At 35.9% G+C, this 18257-nt stretch overlaps 1 protein-coding gene across 1 annotated transcript in view; it reads left to right on the top strand.

Moving 5' to 3' along the window:
• Nucleotides 1–18257, top strand: part of lrp1bb (low density lipoprotein receptor-related protein 1Bb) — a 339963-nt gene that overhangs the window by 298234 nt on the left and 23472 nt on the right. Inside the window, exons 68-80 of the mRNA XM_053496592.1 lie at nt 1605–1737; nt 4253–4359; nt 4724–4856; nt 5090–5212; nt 6256–6378; nt 6580–6720; nt 7535–7669; nt 8858–8977; nt 10089–10330; nt 10591–10814; nt 12975–13081; nt 13741–13857; nt 14089–14262. Of these exons, the coding sequence (XP_053352567.1) occupies nt 1605–1737; nt 4253–4359; nt 4724–4856; nt 5090–5212; nt 6256–6378; nt 6580–6720; nt 7535–7669; nt 8858–8977; nt 10089–10330; nt 10591–10814; nt 12975–13081; nt 13741–13857; nt 14089–14262 (1879 nt within the window). The remainder of the gene's footprint in view (nt 1–1604; nt 1738–4252; nt 4360–4723; nt 4857–5089; nt 5213–6255; nt 6379–6579; nt 6721–7534; nt 7670–8857; nt 8978–10088; nt 10331–10590; nt 10815–12974; nt 13082–13740; nt 13858–14088; nt 14263–18257) is intronic.

The following is an 18257-nucleotide window of genomic DNA, read 5'->3' as shown; positions in this document are numbered from 1 at the left end:
ATGTTGCACCAATGTGTACGTCATCTACCACAATGGATGCTTTATGGAAATATTTATTTTGTTTGAACAGAATACATTCCGTTCACATTGACCAGAATGCAGACCTGGTTAAGGTTATTTTTTTAATATAGACTTGGTATAGAGTTGGTTGCTTTTAAATCCAAAGATTGCTAGAGTTAGATATCAGTGGAAACAATATATTTACCAATAACAGTTAGTTCTGACCAAGAACTCTGGTTGGATGAGAGGCATTCCACAAGTGGCGATAATGGATGGTAACACCACATTGATGTTTAACTAAATGTATCACTCTTTGTCCAAGCTATTCTAATAACTGTTAATTAAACTAACTCCCAGTCGCAGCTTGGGTGTATGTAGGTCTGTACTGTCCACCATACTGAGAAGAGAGCGACTGCCTGCTAAGTCCACATTCAAAACCAGTCACAGAAGCATATTTAGAAAGAAAACCCATCTGATGTTATGCCATTTTAGAAAACACCTTGATGCCATAATAATTGCTTTTTAGTTCTTCCAAATTACATTTGTACTGTGAGTGAGTGTTGTAATGTAAGTGTTCTTTTATTTACAATTCTGAATTTCAGTTCACTCTCCAACCACTGATCAAGGGCACAAACTTGGTGTGCAATAGTGCAATACTGTACATAGTGCAATACCATTTAACCATTCATAGCCGTGCTATATCCAGCAGTACAGCACTCCCTCTCGTATAATATTGCCTAATTAATGCTTTTAGTATGGAGCTGTCCTACCCACAAACATACACCAGGGTTGTTGTGGTAAAAATATTCCCTTATTTTGTCTCTACCCTGCTAGAAATTTCTTGTTAAGAATGCTGTGCCATTCTTTTTTTCTTTTCTATTTTTTTTTTTTAATGCATTCAACAACATACAGCTTCCAGTCCTAGAAAAATCTGAAGAAAAAGCAGTGCAGCACACCAATTATCACTGGGATGTTGGGCTTTCTACTCAGGAGGTCTCAGTTTGTCAGACTTCCCACTGTGTGTGAGGTGCTGCTGTGTTGCACCATCCTCGATTGCTTTCCCTTCATACTCAACACTGCAGACTTCACCTGTAAAACTACCCGTTGCCACCTACAAAGAACTTGAGAGAAATTGTTTACTACACTGCATCAACAAAAAGAGCAGATTCTGAATGAAGCAAGAGCTCGGAACGGAAGTTACTATTTGCACAGAGAATGTAGAGGTTGTGCAGTGCTACAAATAGCTGTGGGTCAGTGTTGACAGTAATAATGGAGAGGGCAAAACACATTTTCACCTTGTGAGTGGTATTCTTTCATTCAGACACTGAGTATGTAAACAATTTATAAGCTGTTTCGCTGCCAAGGCAGTATTGAAAACATGTCCTAGTGTGTGGTTATGAGTAACTCTTAAGACTCATTATTTAAAAAAAAAAAAAAAAAGGTGTTTAATGTGAACATAATATTTTCCTCCTTTAGGTTTTTGAGGTTACAGTTTCTGTGGCTACACTTGTCAAGTCCTACAAGGCTGATGGCACATTAACACTAAAGTTTCAGGCTGAATTTAGCACATTCTCCGGTGATTTATTTATTTTTTGTTCATTCAGAAGGACTGTGAAGCCGGCTGCGCACAAGACCAGTTTCAGTGCCACAACAACCTCTGCATTTCAGCTAAGTGGCTATGTGATGGCCAAGAAGACTGTAAGACAGGAGAGGATGAAAAGAACTGCCCTGGAACAGGTACATTGGAAAAATCTGTACTGCTTACCTACATATCGGTGTTCATTCATGCGTTTAACATACATTTTTTCAGGCAGTTAAAGATAGCCTTGATGTCAAAAGATGACTTTTCAGTACAGCTAAGTGGTCTACAGCACAGAGTATATGTAAGGGGTTGTATATTTAATTGCGTTTAAATGCTGTACAGTATATAAGCTACATACAGTATGACAAAGGCACTTATTGTTGTATTTCACTACTGCTTTTAAAACCTGTGCAAAGTTTAGTTTAGTTCCTACATTGCACAAAACGCATTTTACTCTGGAACAGTTTTATTTCCATTTAGAGTTGAATTAGTAGACAATGTACTCAGCTATAGTCTTATGAATTTAAAAATACACTTTGAAGTAAAGTATTTCAGGTTTTGTGCTGTGCCTCTTAATATATGAACACACGCACACACACACACACACACACACACAGCAAACAATGTCAATTAGTATTAACCTAATTAAGGTTTATTTAAGTTTTTGATTAATGAAATCATTTTTGAACTTTTGCTTCTGTACACCACCGCAACAGGTTTAAACTGAAGCAATCAAGTTACATTCAATCAAGGCATTTTTATGAATTCCCTACATTTTCACATAATCATAAGTATTAGCAACATTTTAAGTGCTTGAATGCAGAAACTTAACTGTTAGTGACTGACTGAACCCATGGACCGCCCCAAATACTGTTGCTTCCTTACGATGCTTTGCCAGGCCTTATTCTGAATATATAACTGTCATTAATTGTTGCTTGCTGGTGGGTGTTGCTGTCTCCAGTTTTATGGGTATACGTCAGTGTCCAGCTGTACTCTAAAGCACCATCTTAGCAGTTTGCAGGATTTGACTTAGGCTGAGCAGAAAGTATACCTCTATACAATTTAAAAATCATCCTGCAGCTTCTACAGTAAATAAGCTCAAATGATAGAGTTCCATTGGTGGGCATTCAAGCTCATGATATAACACTGCCTTCACCATGCTTCCTTTTTTCATATTCATCTTTTCCACTCATTTTGACAAGTTAATTTTGTATGTAAAATTAGAGGCTTTTTAGAAGTCATTTAGCAAAATCCTAGAAGATCTTGTAAGTCCATTTTATTATTTTTTTTGCCTAAAAATGACCTCCTTCAATTCCATTGGCACATCCAGTTCCCCTGAACAGTGCTTTTGTTAAACGTTTGAATGTAAAATGTTTGCTTTTAGTTTATGCTTTAATCACATCTTGATTGCATTATTTAAAATCCATTTGTGGATTCCTGTCTTTGTTAAACTGTGTCTTTGTCCAAATACTTATGGACATGACTGTATATAAACGATGTGGAAGTATCATATATCATATGTATAATATATGATGTGAAATGTGTTTCAGTATGTAGTCATAATAGAGTACATATGTAAACTGATATTCAAAAACCAGGTAAAAAAATATTCCAGTGCACTGTATTGTATAATCCAGCAACACGTAGAACGACTGTTAAAATGAATTACTTAAAGTAAATGTTTTCTAAAAGAATTTCAATTTTTTTACTTTGTTTACAACGTTGACAGACATTTACTAAACATGTCACTGGAAATGATGACTAAACATCTTCTCCTTGTTCTCATCAGTTGGATAGCTATAATTCCAATACTTTTGTGGTTTGTTCAGACATGATTCTGCAAATGTCATGCAAAATGTCATTGAAAGATTATTTTTGAAGAGGGAAGGCTTTTAACTAGCCATCCTTCCATGAAAGCTGTAATTCTTCAGTCTTTTTTTCTCATTGTGTTGCCATGTGCTTACTGACCTTGGACTAAATTTTCAGTGTTGCCGACTCCTGGGAAGATCGGCAACTAGCTTAAAAACTCTCTATTTGTAAACAATCTTTATCACTATAGAATGGTGAATTTCATCTTGTTTTAAAATTGCCTTCTTAGAATGATAAGCAGCAACAATTCCATTTCTGAGGTCATGGCTGATGTCTTTTATTCATGGCATGATGTGGACACACACACACACACACACACACACACAGACGCACACACACTTGAGTGTTTTTGAGCATTAAGCTACCAAATGTTCTTCTTTTTTGATCAACAACCTATCTTGTCTATTTCATAAATAAAGTTGTTGCTAATTACTCTCTTAATGATTGTACAAATAGGAAGGTTGTACTGTACTTAGTTTTCCCAGCTTGTTTTTGAATGTTAGAAGAAGAACAAAAATGACCGCATATTGAAATCAGTTTTTCGTTGTTACCTAAGGTTGTATGTTTTGCCCTTAGAGAGAAGCTTGGCAGTTTCAAGACATTTTTTAAAGCAGGCAGTATTTTGCGATCTTAGACAGTTCTTTTCTACTCCCAGATATGCTGTTTTTATTTATTTACCTACTGTAGAAAACCGAAGAACTTGCCCGAATGAATCCCTTTGTTTTCCATATGTAATTTGTTTTGTAACTGTCAAGCTAAAGTCAGCAATGTCTTGTGATCTTGTGTGTCTCTGTTTTGCAGTGCTCCCCTCTTGTTCAATTAACGAGTATGTGTGTGCCAGTGGAGGATGTGTGTCAGCTAGCCTGAGGTGTGATGGACATGATAACTGTCCTGATAGCTCTGATGAAGTATGTCCTTCTACGATGCTTTCACAACCTAGACACAAACACATTAGGAGTCTACACCTGTCTCAGTGTTGTAACCTGTAATAAAATGTAGCATTATGGCATTAAATAGGAACCTGAGAGGTACTTTTTATTGTAAACAAATGCAACACAAAGTATATACATGCTGTAAAGTATCATTTATTCAAGAGATAGAAACGGACAACATAACTGACATTATGTGCTTACTTAGACTGTGTGCTCTCACTGTTTCCATGGAAACGTTGCTCCCTTTTTTCCCTCTCTGCTTCCTCCACAATAAGGTGAACTCCACCCATGGAGAGTGTCTGTCTGATTATCTTAGTGTCTCTTTTTGGGCTCTCACCAGATGGACTGTGTAAAAGAGTGCAAAGAGGATGAGTTCCTCTGCAGGAACCATGCTCACTGCATCCCAAAAAGGTGGCGTTGTGACGACGTGTTTGACTGTGTGGACCACAGTGATGAAGAGAACTGTGACCACGGTACATAGAAACAACAATTGTCTTGCTTCAGATTTAGCATCAAAGTTATTTCTTATTTCTTAAAGCTTATACCTAACATGGAAGTAATTTAAGAAAGTGATGAAGCTTTCCTTGAAGTAACTGCTCCCAGATTGCCTTTACAATATAATGAATATGCTTTATGTGTAATCTCAGACATAATGAAGGGAATATTCATACCGTTAATGATACAAAAAATACTGTGATTACAGGAGGAGCATTTTTTTGCCGTCCTGATGAGTTTGTTTGCAACAATACCCTCTGTAAGCTGCATTCCTGGGTGTGCGATGGTGAGGATGACTGTGGCGATAACTCTGATGAAGATGTTGAGTTATGTGGTAAGAAGTCAAATATAGCTACTTTTTGTGTTCCAATCATAGATTATACTTAGTCAAATACTGGTCTACTTAAATTATATTATTTGTACAGACAATGGAATTTTAATTATCAAACTTCAGATATTAACAGGAAATATTTTTCGGTAGATGGGATATTTGCACGTATCTTCTTTTGCGAATTTTAGTACACCAGATTGCATGCTTGAAAAAAACTCTGTACCAGAGATGAGAAACATATGAAAGAAAACCATCTCTAGTTTTTGGCCTCACTACTAGTTTTCGAAGAATCTCAGCATCAGTGCCAAATCCTCTTTTGTGGATTATCTAACGTGTCCATCCATGTAAATCTTTATCAACAGGCAGATTACTGAAACAGACACTAGCTCCAGGGCTAGAGACATCAGGTGAAAGTGGGCTGTTTCTCATTTTGTTTCAATCTCTCTGCTTTAATTAGCAAATAGAAAACATGCCTTTAAAAAGAAGTTCATGAGAAGCGTTCATTAATTTTTCTAGCTTAATTCTTAAATTCTTGTGTGCTAAGTCCAAGCCATGAGTCAAAAGTGAAACAAAAATACATCTACTTACTTATAGCAAATCAATAATCATTTATGGTTAAGCATCCAAATGTAAATGTTGTCACTATTCAGTCATTATTTGCTTGACCGCAAGTGTGTATAATGGGACGTTGACGACTTTTTATTTTAATACCCCTGGTTTGAGGCTGAGCTGTCTAGCTAGATGCTGTGTCTGAAATTAATTGATGTGAAACACTGTAAAAAGGCTAACAACAGCAGCTATAATATTCAAATATCACTGATGGAGTAGAAAAGAAAATACTAAATAATGTACTGTACTCTCATTGTGCATGTACATTAACTATAGGGCTTAGATGTTCTGTTTATTTTGTGTCCCTTGCCAAGATATAATATGAAAAGTGCTACAAATTGTGGGTAGTTCCAACATTATTTTCTCTTTAGTATGAACTATACCATGTTTGTATATGGATTTGCTATGAATAAAACCAATAGTTTTTTACTCTCCAGCTAAGCTGCCCTGCCCTCCTACAAGGCCACATCGCTGCAGAAACGATAGAGTGTGTTTGCGGCTTGATCAAATCTGTAACAATGTGGATGACTGCGGTGACAATTCAGATGAAGAGCAGTGTGGTAAGTAAAATCTAGGGGGGACAAAACACTATTATTGACTGTTGTGGATGGAAAGTTTCAGCGTGTAAGGAAAATTTCTTTGAGCAGGGGTTTATCGTACTGAACCACAACCAGTTATTCTGTGTTCTGATTTCTGGAGGGGAAAAAAAGCTGGCAGGAATTGAACTGTATATCTGAACTTTTGAATCTGCTCCAAATCAGAGGCTGTGTCTGCCAGACCAAAGCCGTGTGGAAAGACTGAGTTTACTTGCAGTAACAAGCACTGTATACCTGCTCAGCTGCAGTGCGACTTATTTGATGATTGTGGTGATGGAGGATCCGATGAGCATGACTGCAAGGCTTGTAGGTATCCTTGTATCTTAATCACTACTGTACTGTGTGCATTCACATGTTAATTTGAGTGGAATACCTTAAGAAGAACTCATCAGAAAAAGTATCCATACACCATATGAATGTAAATGTGCAAGCTTTCTACAGACACAAAGTTTGGACACATGGTCTAATTCCATAGTCTTTCCAGATTTGTTTTCAATGTAAAACAATGTTTAAGGCTTGATAATATACAATAATTTCCTTTGAATATTGGGATGTGTCTGTTGCTTACAGTATGCTCTGTAAAACCTTCATAACGGCCCTAATCTGAGGTGCTGTTAATTGGTAATTTTTTTGATTTTGGTAACTCTAAATGAACTTCTCCTCTGCAGCAAAGGGAAGTTTTGGTCTTGCTTTCCTGGGATGGTCTTCATAAGAGCGAGTTTCATTATGGTGCTTGATGGGTTTTGCAAATGCACTTGACAATACTGTTTTTACAAGAACTGTTCCAGAACAGCTGACCCTAAGGTCTTCTTGTAATACCTCATGTCATAAAATAACAACCATATACATTAAATAATTTTGATAAAAAAATCCAGTATTGTTCTGAAAAGAAGAAAATGCATCTATTGTCCAAACATTTGACTGGTATTATATGATTTATTGGGTAGACAACAGTAATCACAAAAAGTACTTTACCTGGCTTTTCACAAAATGGTCACATATTTTTTCACAATAAATATCTGAGTTGCATTTATATACAGTTTGCTCTTTTCTCTTCACTAGAAGAGAGGATGTGTATTGTGTACTATGTGTGAGATTTCAAGGCTCTTTTTCATTTCAGTTTTGAATGGAGACATATGTGGAAAAAGGATGAATCCGTGTGGAGAGGATGCAGTGTGTAACCAAACAAGTACCAATGTCATTTGCCAATGTAAACCTGGATTTCAAAGGAATCTCAAGACTAAACGATGTGAAGGTGCAGTGAACTTTTTGCGCTATAAAATGATAAGACACTGGTAGACAAACCGTAGTCTATGATTGATTAATAATCGGTTTAACCACACAGTACAATGCTTCTTGCTCTCGTTGTGTTTCCTGAAAATCAATCCCACCACCAATCACTATTAGTACATCCAGAGAACCTTGCACTTCCATACATCAATTTGGATTACTCGTATAAGCATCTATTACCAAATACAAACACAAGACAGCTGTCAAAGCAAGAAGTCATTGTAGACTAACTACTATTTGCTCCTTGTGACAGATTTTGCACATCACACTCTTCATGTATGTGTCAAGACTTTCTTTTGTTGGCAGTTTATTTGCATCATTTTTCTCAAACCAAAGTATACCCACAGTCAGCGGTTTTTCAAGGAACATTGCATAACAGGTCACTATTTACACCGTTACCATAAATGGTCAACCATTTTATGCAACCGTGTTGTGAGCATACTCAGTTATCTGCATTATATTCATCTATGTTCCTCTGACTTTATACGTACGTGTTTTCGCTACACAGCAGTTCCCCGGTCTGCAGGGGAAAAAAAACCATGCAACACGGTGTGTTTTAGGAACATTTAATAATTAAAATTAATTGATGTTTTTTATAATCGATCGCTCGACCCATCAATAGTTCATGTTACTGCAAGGTTCAGCCTTAACTCTGGTAGAATCCTATTATATATATATATATAGTACTAAAATTGTAAACAGCTGGGAAATGTGTCCTGGAGGGTCACCACATTCCAGGTCAGACAGTAATGCAAAATGTTTATGTATATAGTGCTGCTAAAATAATTATTTTTTATGCGTTTTTTTCTGGACTGTACTGTATATGCAGGATATTTCATATTGACAATTATTGTAAATAATTACCTGTGGGCTTGAATGAGTGTTTTTAAAGGTCATAAACTATTTTTATTTTTCTGCATTGGAAACAGCAGAACTGTGTTAAATTTGTGAACATTCTCAGGATAATGATTGTACCTAATGACTTGTATATTAAGGCAGAATTAACTCCCATCAACTGTAGAAGCTCTGCTGTGGAAATACTATAACCTTCCTTAAAATACAGCCAATTTACTGTGAAGAGTCAAAGGGGATCAGTGAAGATTACCAAAAGTAATAGAATATGTTAACCTTCTTCTTCTTTCTTTTTTTGTAGAAATCAATGAGTGCTTATATTTTGGAACTTGCTCACATTATTGTACAAATACTAAAGGATCATACAAATGTACATGTGACAAAAATTACAAGGATATTAATGGCAACTGTGTAGCTAAAGGTAAGGACCTTCACTTTCTATTTATTTAATTTCTTTTAAATCATTTTATATTCTTCTCATCGTCAAAATGGTTTTACGAGAAAGAAGTAATAGTGTCAGACAGATTATCTTTAAATGTATTGTTTTAATTTATAATACAATTCTATCCATCTCTTTATCTAGATAGATAGATAGATAGATAGATAGATAGATAGATAGATAGATAGATAGATATTTTTCTGCCAGACATTTAAGCACACATTACATTAAGAAATGTCAATCCATATTGAATATGTGCATTTCTCCCTCAACTAATATTTGATATTTAACAAAAGCTATTTTAAATAATTGACTACAGTAGTGAATCTCCTCACAGATTCATGATAGAATTTTATTAGACACACCTTATTTGTTCTTATATTGTAAAATAAATAAGATAAAATATAGACATGAACTTAAAAGGCGTTAGCAAAACCATTTTCTACCCCAAAATGTGTTCAAAACCATAATGACATTGGCTAATTTTTCACTTAATGTTCAGTGCTCTTAATACCCTTAATGTCTTTTTCACATCAATGGAGACACATTAATTTCTGAGAACAAAATCAGGAACGGAGAGAACTGGGTAGCTAGTAGCTACTGTACTGTGTATACCAGCATTATATGAGCACATTAGTTACACATACACTAAATTTTAAATAAATAATATACCTACATGGGTCGCAGAAACCATTAATTCTTAAGTCAGCTATTGAAACAAATGTCTTCTTCTAACATTTATCATTTCTTTCAAAATGTAAACCATTTCTATTATACAGTATTGCCATGTGCTTTACAGTATTGCCTTGCTTAAAGTATAAAATAAATGTATGCTATAATTGTTATGTACACTGCATGTTATCTATATAGCCATGTATCTTTATTTACAATAATTTACTTTTACCTGAAATTATATTTTAGGTAAAATTTGTAAATTCTTTTTTAAAATAATGTTCTATTTTGGCTTATTTACCTACGCTGTTGTATAAAATTTAACTGATTTGCATCTGTAATTTTCAAACTGTTGTCTTAAACCCTAAATGGAATTTAGCCACTTCTCATTTTTTTTGCATATTAATAACTCAACGGGCAGGACCAGAAGATCGAGTGCTCTACATAGCTAATGACACTGAAATCCGAAGTTTTGTGTATCCATTTAACCAGAGCCATGGACACAAAGTGCTCGCTCGCATCGAGGAAAATGCCCGCATCATTGGGATGGATGCTCTGTTGCACCAACAAAAGTTTATCTGGGCTACCCAGTTTAATCCGGGTGGACTTTTTTACAAAGAAATCATAGACAGAAGTCAAACTAAAACAAATGATGGAATAATAGTAAGTATTGCTAATTATGGAAAGCATGTTATCGAGGGTCCTCAAGAATATACTTTGTATTGCAAGTTGTTTCTTATTTTCATTCTTTTTCCTGTTAAAATATGTTACAAGACCATTGCTTTATTCCTATATGTAGTTTTTTTTTTCTGATACACTCTTTTAAAAGAAGTTTGTAAAGACTAAATGTATGATTCTGATTTTTGTTTCCTTTTTTTCGGAACTTTGCTTAAGAGCCTTTCTTTATCTTTCTGCTTGTATAGTGCCCAGATTTTCGGCGGCCTAGAGATGTGGCAGCTGATTGGGTAACTGGAAATATCTACTGGACAGACCACTCAAGAATGCACTGGTTCAGCTATTACACAGCCCACTGGACCAAGCTGAGATACTCCATTAATGTGGGCCAGCTCAAGGGACCCAACTGCACACGTCTGATAACTGATATTGCAGGAGAGCCCTATGCCATTGCCATCAATCCTGTCAAAGGGTAACCTTTTTAATTGGTTTTCTACATATTTTGTTATTCTATTGGCTTAAAAACACAGGAACTTCACAAATCTGAAACATTACCCTCTTGAGATGCAAATGTCCTTATATGAGGACATGGCATTTTTCCCCAAATACATTGTCTTTAGGTTCTCATCTAAGCACTATTACTGAAAGTAAAATCCTTATGACAAACTTCTGCCTGTTAAGAAACAGTGAGGAGAAGGAACAGTCTACACAACTGTTATGGTCATACATATTAAAAAATGACATAGTAAACTAAGACAAATTAATGATATACAGTATATGGAATTGGATTTAATTTAGCTGTATATAAAGTTAGTAGGAGAAATGGATCGCTAATGACTAGGTGGTGATATAAAGCCCCATGCTTTTCCACACTTGTTCAGTATGTGATCAGTTGATGTGGAAGAGTTTTGTTTAAAGATATATTATATTAAAATATTATATAGCTACATAAACATTAAGGTATGCATTTCCTAGTGTCATGATACAGTATGTGCAGTGTGGTCTCCTTACCAATTTAGCAGTTAAGGTACAGTGGAAGAATGTACAGTGCTGACAGAATTTTTTCAGACCCTTTCAAGTCTTTTTTTTTCCTCATCATTTTACACACAATACTCCACAATAGTAAAAACAGATTTTTGACTGTTTGTTTAAATGAATAGGGGAACCTCGAATTGCAGGTCTACGGTTTGCGAGTGTTCCGCAAAATGAGCAAAGATTTTTTATTAATTTTAACTTGAAAAAATGAATAAGTCTTGGTTTAATGAGTACCGAGATTTATGTATCACGCATGCGCTTCTTGTTTTGACGCCACTCGTCACGTGATCACAACTGGGCCAACGTTTTTTCTTTCTCTGTCTTTCTCATCCGTGCATGCGTGTACTGTTTACTATAACACTGTGACCACGTGTGTGCGTGTAACACATCTTTTACTTTTTGTTTGTATGTGTGTGTATACACCGTGCGTGTACTGTTTATTATAACACACGTGTGTGTGCACGTGTAAAGCAAAAGAAAGTCTCATTAGAGAGTTTAAAGATCCATGTTCTTTCTCTCTCTCTCTCTTTCTTTCTGTTAGCCAGCTCTGACTCACACACACACACACACACACACACACACACACACACACACACACACACACACACACACACACACACTTTAACAGAGACACTGCTCTGTAGCAATTTTTTTCAAAGGTAAAGTGCAGGTTAATTTGTTTTATTTTTACTTTATATTTTGTATTAATTATTTTTATTTTTCGTTCATCAGATTTTTCATTATTTCTTATGGGAAAATTCGCTTTATGAGTGTTTTGATATACTGTATGAGCACGCTTCCGAAATGTATTATGCTAGGTTCCACTGTATTGACAATGAAACACCATAACATGTTTGGAATCACATAAGGAATATCGTTTTATCAGGTTGCAATTAAATTGTAACTTTAAACAGAGGTGCTATTATGGTTAAAATTCAACAATGTTATGGATTAACAATATTATGCTGTATACTCATTATAAAACAATATTCAATGCTAGTGCTATGATGAGAGCTTTTCCTAATTATTGGTCTGCTTCTCCACCAAAGCCTCCTGTACCTACAATGCTATTTGTACTGTATATGACATACATTTGCATGTTTTACAAGGGGCATTCAAGTCAAAGTGGGACTTGTGGTGCAAATTCTTATAAATGAAGGTGTACAATTGGTATTGCATTGGTATTCATAGTACACATCCCCTGTACAATCAAGACCTCGCTCCGAGTGATTTCCACCTGTATGGGACATTAAAGGAGTTACTGGGGGGGCTAGCATTTCTGACATAAACAATCTATCTTGATGGTATCCAAACACTAGTAAAATGCTAGGATAAGTGCATTAATGTAGCAGAGGATTTTACAGTATAGGGAAATTAAGCTTTTTTTTAATAACTGTGTTCTGGTATTCTGATCTATCAAAAAACCTGATTTGACTTGAACTCCCCTCAAACATTGCTAATATTAAAGACTTAAATAACCTTTTCCATAACAATTAATGATTGAAAAGGTAACAATGGCTGTTTATGTGGTGGGCCAGGTCATCTTATTATGCATGCTCACTTACTGCCATCACAGAAATATTCATGGCTGTTACAGGATGATGTATTGGTCAGTTATTGGTGACCACTCACATATTGAGGAGTCAGCAATGGATGGCTCTATGCGCAGAGTGCTTCTGGATAAAAAACTCAGGAGGCCCACAGGTATTGGTCTTTACATTTGATTAATATTCTCTGAATATACTCATACAGTAAGTCATAATCTTTAGATCAACTGTTTTGTTTAGTTTTAGTACTTCTCATAAGTAGTTCTTATTACTTTAATGAGAAATGTATCGATTCTCCAAGGAAAAAAAAATATTTACTGTTATACCAATCAAGGCAAGTAATGAGGGTTGGATCGTTCTTTGGTTTTATAAATATTGTTAATGCATTTACTGTGTGCAAATTCCAAATCAGGATATATTGATTTCTATACATGTGTATAATGTACATCAATGTCATTAGTGGTCTATTACTTGCATTATACTGCACTTGGATTATTAACTGTACAGTATATCTTTTATTGGTATGAGATCAAATGAGCACTTAATAGATTTGTATTGAAGCTAGTTTTATATTATGCTTTAAATGAAAACGATATTTTTATTCATGTAAAAGCAAAAAATAGTGCAAGAAAAATGTTCACAAACATGCATGGCTTTCATTAAACCTGTAGAGATTTTGTAGACAAGAACACATTATACATGAATGTGGTCCTCCTGGGCTCCTGTTGTTAAATAGGTGTTTCTGTGTACTCATGTATTGTAAACCCTGTTGATTAATTTACAAGATGAATAAATCTGTACCCAATCCTCCCATAGGATTAGCACTTGATTACTTCAGCCAACGTTTATACTGGGCTGACGCAGAGCTCTCAGTTATTGGGAGCGTGTGCTTGGATGGTTCAGACCCAAGGGTGGTCATCAACGGAAAGCAGGGTAAGTTCAGCAGTTATTCAATGTAATGAAATGTTTGTCTCATAATCTTATTCACATTGCCTGCCTGAAATTTCATCAACTGTAGTGAATATGTGGGGCAACAGCACAGCATACACATTTTATATTACTATGCATATGTTACATATAGTGACATTTTACTGTGCTAGGCTCTAAAAGGACATGTCAATTATTTATTTGGGTGTAAAATTACTATTTTTGTAATCTATACAGGGATGTCACAGCCATACAGAATCAACATTTTTGAAGATCTTATTTATGGAAGTAACCTGAAACATGACGTATTTAGAGTTCACAAGTATGGCAAACAACCTGTGGAGCTATTGGATCCAGCCATAGAAAAAGCTACACATGTCATGATTGCACATCGTTTTAAGCAGCAAGATGGTAAGAACTTTCCCCCACTCAAATAGTTCTCCACCTCTGAATTATACATTTTGCTCAGCAGATATACTGTATGATTACGGCCGTGACTCATCCAACCACATGACCTTTTTCTAATGCTCCACAGTCTGTTTATTATGTTCCCTTTGCAAATTAAAGCCTTTTTTTCTGATTAGCCATAGTGATAAATGTTCTTAATGCTACACAGCTGTTTAGTCAGAATTCCTTGAGTTTTCTTGGCAATGTGCAATTTGCATGTCAAAATGCTCTTACCTTTACTATTAAAAATAGGTAAGGTCTAGTGTATTTTTTTTTTTACAAATTGATTTCTCTAAGTGTTTAAGTGATCTCCCATCATGCTCATATTTGTCTTCTTAAATGATTATTTAAAAAACAAGAAGGTATCTCACCGCATCAGGGTTAAATAACTCGCCACCTACAGTAAACCCTATTAATCACTGCAGTAGCTATCCAATGGAAGGCTTATATACGTATAAAACAGTTTTCAACAGATTTTTTACAATCATTGAAGTGTTTGTGCCACATTTTTTATTTCTGCTGCACTCACTGCAGCCTTCTGAATTATCAGAATAGTTTCCATGGAGGAATGTTTAAGCTCAAAGCAAAATGTAATGCAGATATAGTATGTTGTTCTACTCACACAGTACACATGCTCACTCAACAGGATTTAGTTGCTATCTGACTAGTACAATTTAGCTATCATTGTTCACACATGTGCATTCCAGTACACTCTCCTTGGCTGCCAGGTTACATCAATGTTACAAAACCGTTTTGTGTGTGTGCATACATACAGTATACAGTCGTGGCCAAAGGTTTTGAGAATTATATAAATATTGGAAATTGGAAAAGTTGCTGCTTATGTTTTTATAATAGCAATGTGCATATACTCCAGAATGTTATGAAGAGTGATCAGATGAATTGCATAGTCCTTCTTTGCCATGAAAATTAACTTAATCCCAAAAAAACCTTTCCACTGCATTTTATTGTTGTCATTAAAGGACCTGCTGAGATTATTTCAGTAATCGTCTTGTTAACTCAGGTGAAAATGTTGACGAGCAGAAGGCTGGAGATCATTATGTCAGGCTAATTGGGTTAGAATGGCAGACTTGACATGTTAAAAGGAGGGTGATGCTTGAAATCATCGTTCTTCCATTGTTAACCATGGTGACCTGCGAAGAAACGCGTGCAGCCATCATTGCCATCATATCGTGGCTACTAAGATTGCACCTAAATCAACAATTTATAGGATCATCAAGAACTTCAAGGAAAGAGGTTCAATTCTTGTTAGGAAGGCTTCAGGGCGTGTAAGAAAGTCCAGCAAGCGCCAGGATCGTCTCCTAAAGAGGATTCAGCTGTGGGATCGGAGTGCCACCAGTGCAGAGCTTGCTCAGGAATGGCAGCAGGCAGTGTGAGCGCATCTGCACACACAGTGAGGCAAAGACTTTTGGAAGATGGCCTGGTGTCAAGAAGGGCAACAAAGAAGCCACTTCTCTCCAAAAAAAACATCAGGGACAGATTGATCTTCTGCAGAAAGTATGGTGAATGGACTGCTGAGGACTGGGGCAAAGTCATATTCTCCGATGAAGCCTTTTTTCCGATTGTTTGGGGCATCTGGAAAAAGGCTTGTCTGGAGAAGAAAAGGTGAGCGCTACCATCCGTCCTGTGTCATGCCAACAGTAAAGCCAAACACCCTCCAACAGCAACTTCTTCCAACAATCCAACAACAGTTTGGTGAAGAACAATGCATTTTTCAGCACGATGGAGCACCGTGCCATAAGGCAAAAGTGATAACTAAGTGGCTCGGGGACCAAAACGTTAAAATTTTGGGGCCATGGCCTGGAAACTCCCCAGATCTTAATCTCATTGAGGACCTGTGGTCAATCCTCAAGAGGTGGGTGGACAAACAAAAACCCACTAATTCTGACAAACTCCAAGAAGTGATTATGAAAGAATGGGTTGCTATCAGTCAGGATTTGGCCCAGAAGTTGATTGGTCCTGCTTCTTCAGGACCTCTGCAATTCGACTGGGCGTGCTTTCAAACACTGCACTTGCATAAGAAACACTGCAAATACTGACTCTTTGCATAAATGTTATGTAATTGTCGATAAAAAAATGTCGATAAAAACGTATGAAGTGCTTGTAATTACTGTATATTTCAGTACATCACAGAAACAACTGAAACAAAGATCTAAAAGCATTTTAGCAGCAAACTTTGAAAACTAATATTTGTGTCATTCTTAAAACCTTTGGCCACGACTGTACATACTGTACACACAGTAGTATCTCGGCATACGAACGGCCCACCTTGCGAATGTTTCGTCTTAAGAACTACAATTTTGCAAGAAATTTGACTTCTGGTTGTGCATACTTTCGGGAGCTAATAATTATTTTTTTTTTTTGTTAAGCGAATCAATATTACATATTTTCAGTGGGTTTTTGTTTGTTTGTTTGTTTGTTTGTTTGTTTTGCACCATGGGTCCTACAGTATATTATAAAGCATGTCAGGAAGAAGACACCTTTTAGATTTGTTTTTTTAAAGCAGCCAAGGAGCCAAGAGAAATCATAAATTAAGGTTATGTGAGGTTCAATGTCTATCTATTTCATTTTTTAAATTTATTTACATGTCTTTTCTAAATGATTTGTTTGTTTTTATATGCAAAAATATAAGTATAGTGTTAATACTGGTAATGGTAATATTTTTTTAAAAACTGCATTTGCTAGATTCTATCTGTATTATCTCTATTTACATTATTTTCAGTGGCAAAATGTAATTTGCAATCGAAAATTCTGCCTTAAGAATTCGCCTCTGGATCAGATTAAATCCGTATGCTTGACTGTGTGTGTGCAACATACTTGGCTAGGTCATAGTTTTTACATTTTAGGAAACTCTTGCATGATTCGCACTTTTGGGTATTTGGTCTCATCTTGTCAGCCAGTATTTTGGTATATTTACAGGCATTCATGGTGTCATCTACATATTTCATCCCCAACACTTTTGCACTGGCACAGCTGCATATCATCAGACTTCTACAGGTACTTCCATGTTTTGACTTCATGTTTGTAACTATAAATTCGCTGTCATGATGCTGTCCAGGTTCACACCGAACATGCTGGTTGGCATCTGAGCCAAACAAATTTATCTTGGTCTTATCTGACTAAAGAAGTGTGCTTCCAACATTCATCAGACTTTTTCATATTCTTTAAGAAAGTTTATTCTTGCTGAAGAGTAAGCAACAGCTTTTTTCTGGGATGCAATCCATAGAGGCTGACGTTATGCAATGTCCTTCACATTGTCGGAGTTGTTACAGAAACTTAGACTGCCATTGATGAGCCCTATGTCAAGCCTGAAGCACTTACCTGTCTGTTTTTTAGAGCTAGATTGTGCAAGTAGCACACTGTCTTGGGTGTCATTTTAGGGGGACAGCCACTGCAGCTCTGATTAGGGGTACTACAGTACTGTATGGCTTGTTCTACACTCTGATTACTGCTGCAACTTTGTTTTGACTTTAGTTAGTCAGTGATCTTCCTGTTTTCTTTTCTTCTTTTCCTGTTTCATCTTCATGAAATGATATTATGAGATTTTATTGCAAAAACAAATCACATAGAAACATTTAACAAAAATATCTGAAAGCAAACTACGACTATAAAACTGCATAAGATGTTAATCTTTGTTATTTTTAAGCTTTTGGTTTCTCTTTGCGCTTTCTTTTTTTTATCAAGGTACGGGGTACCTTTTTGTCTTTTCGTTTCTGAAATAATCACATACTGTACAGTACATACAGTCACGATGAAATAAAAAGTTCTAAACACACGCTTATGTTTGAGTCACTGAACTTAATGACTCATGCTGATAAACGGCAGATTATATTCTTACTTAACAGCAAATACACAACAAGGTAGCCTCTGCTTAGTTTTCTAGATAAGAAATGGCACGTAACATAAGCGCTAATCTCTCTGATCTTATATATATATATATA

The sequence above is a fragment of the Clarias gariepinus genome, chromosome 5 (assembly GCF_024256425.1).
Source record: "Clarias gariepinus isolate MV-2021 ecotype Netherlands chromosome 5, CGAR_prim_01v2, whole genome shotgun sequence".
NCBI classification, from domain to species: Eukaryota; Metazoa; Chordata; class Actinopteri; order Siluriformes; family Clariidae; genus Clarias; species Clarias gariepinus.
This window is presented reverse-complemented; position numbering and strand designations above follow the sequence as displayed.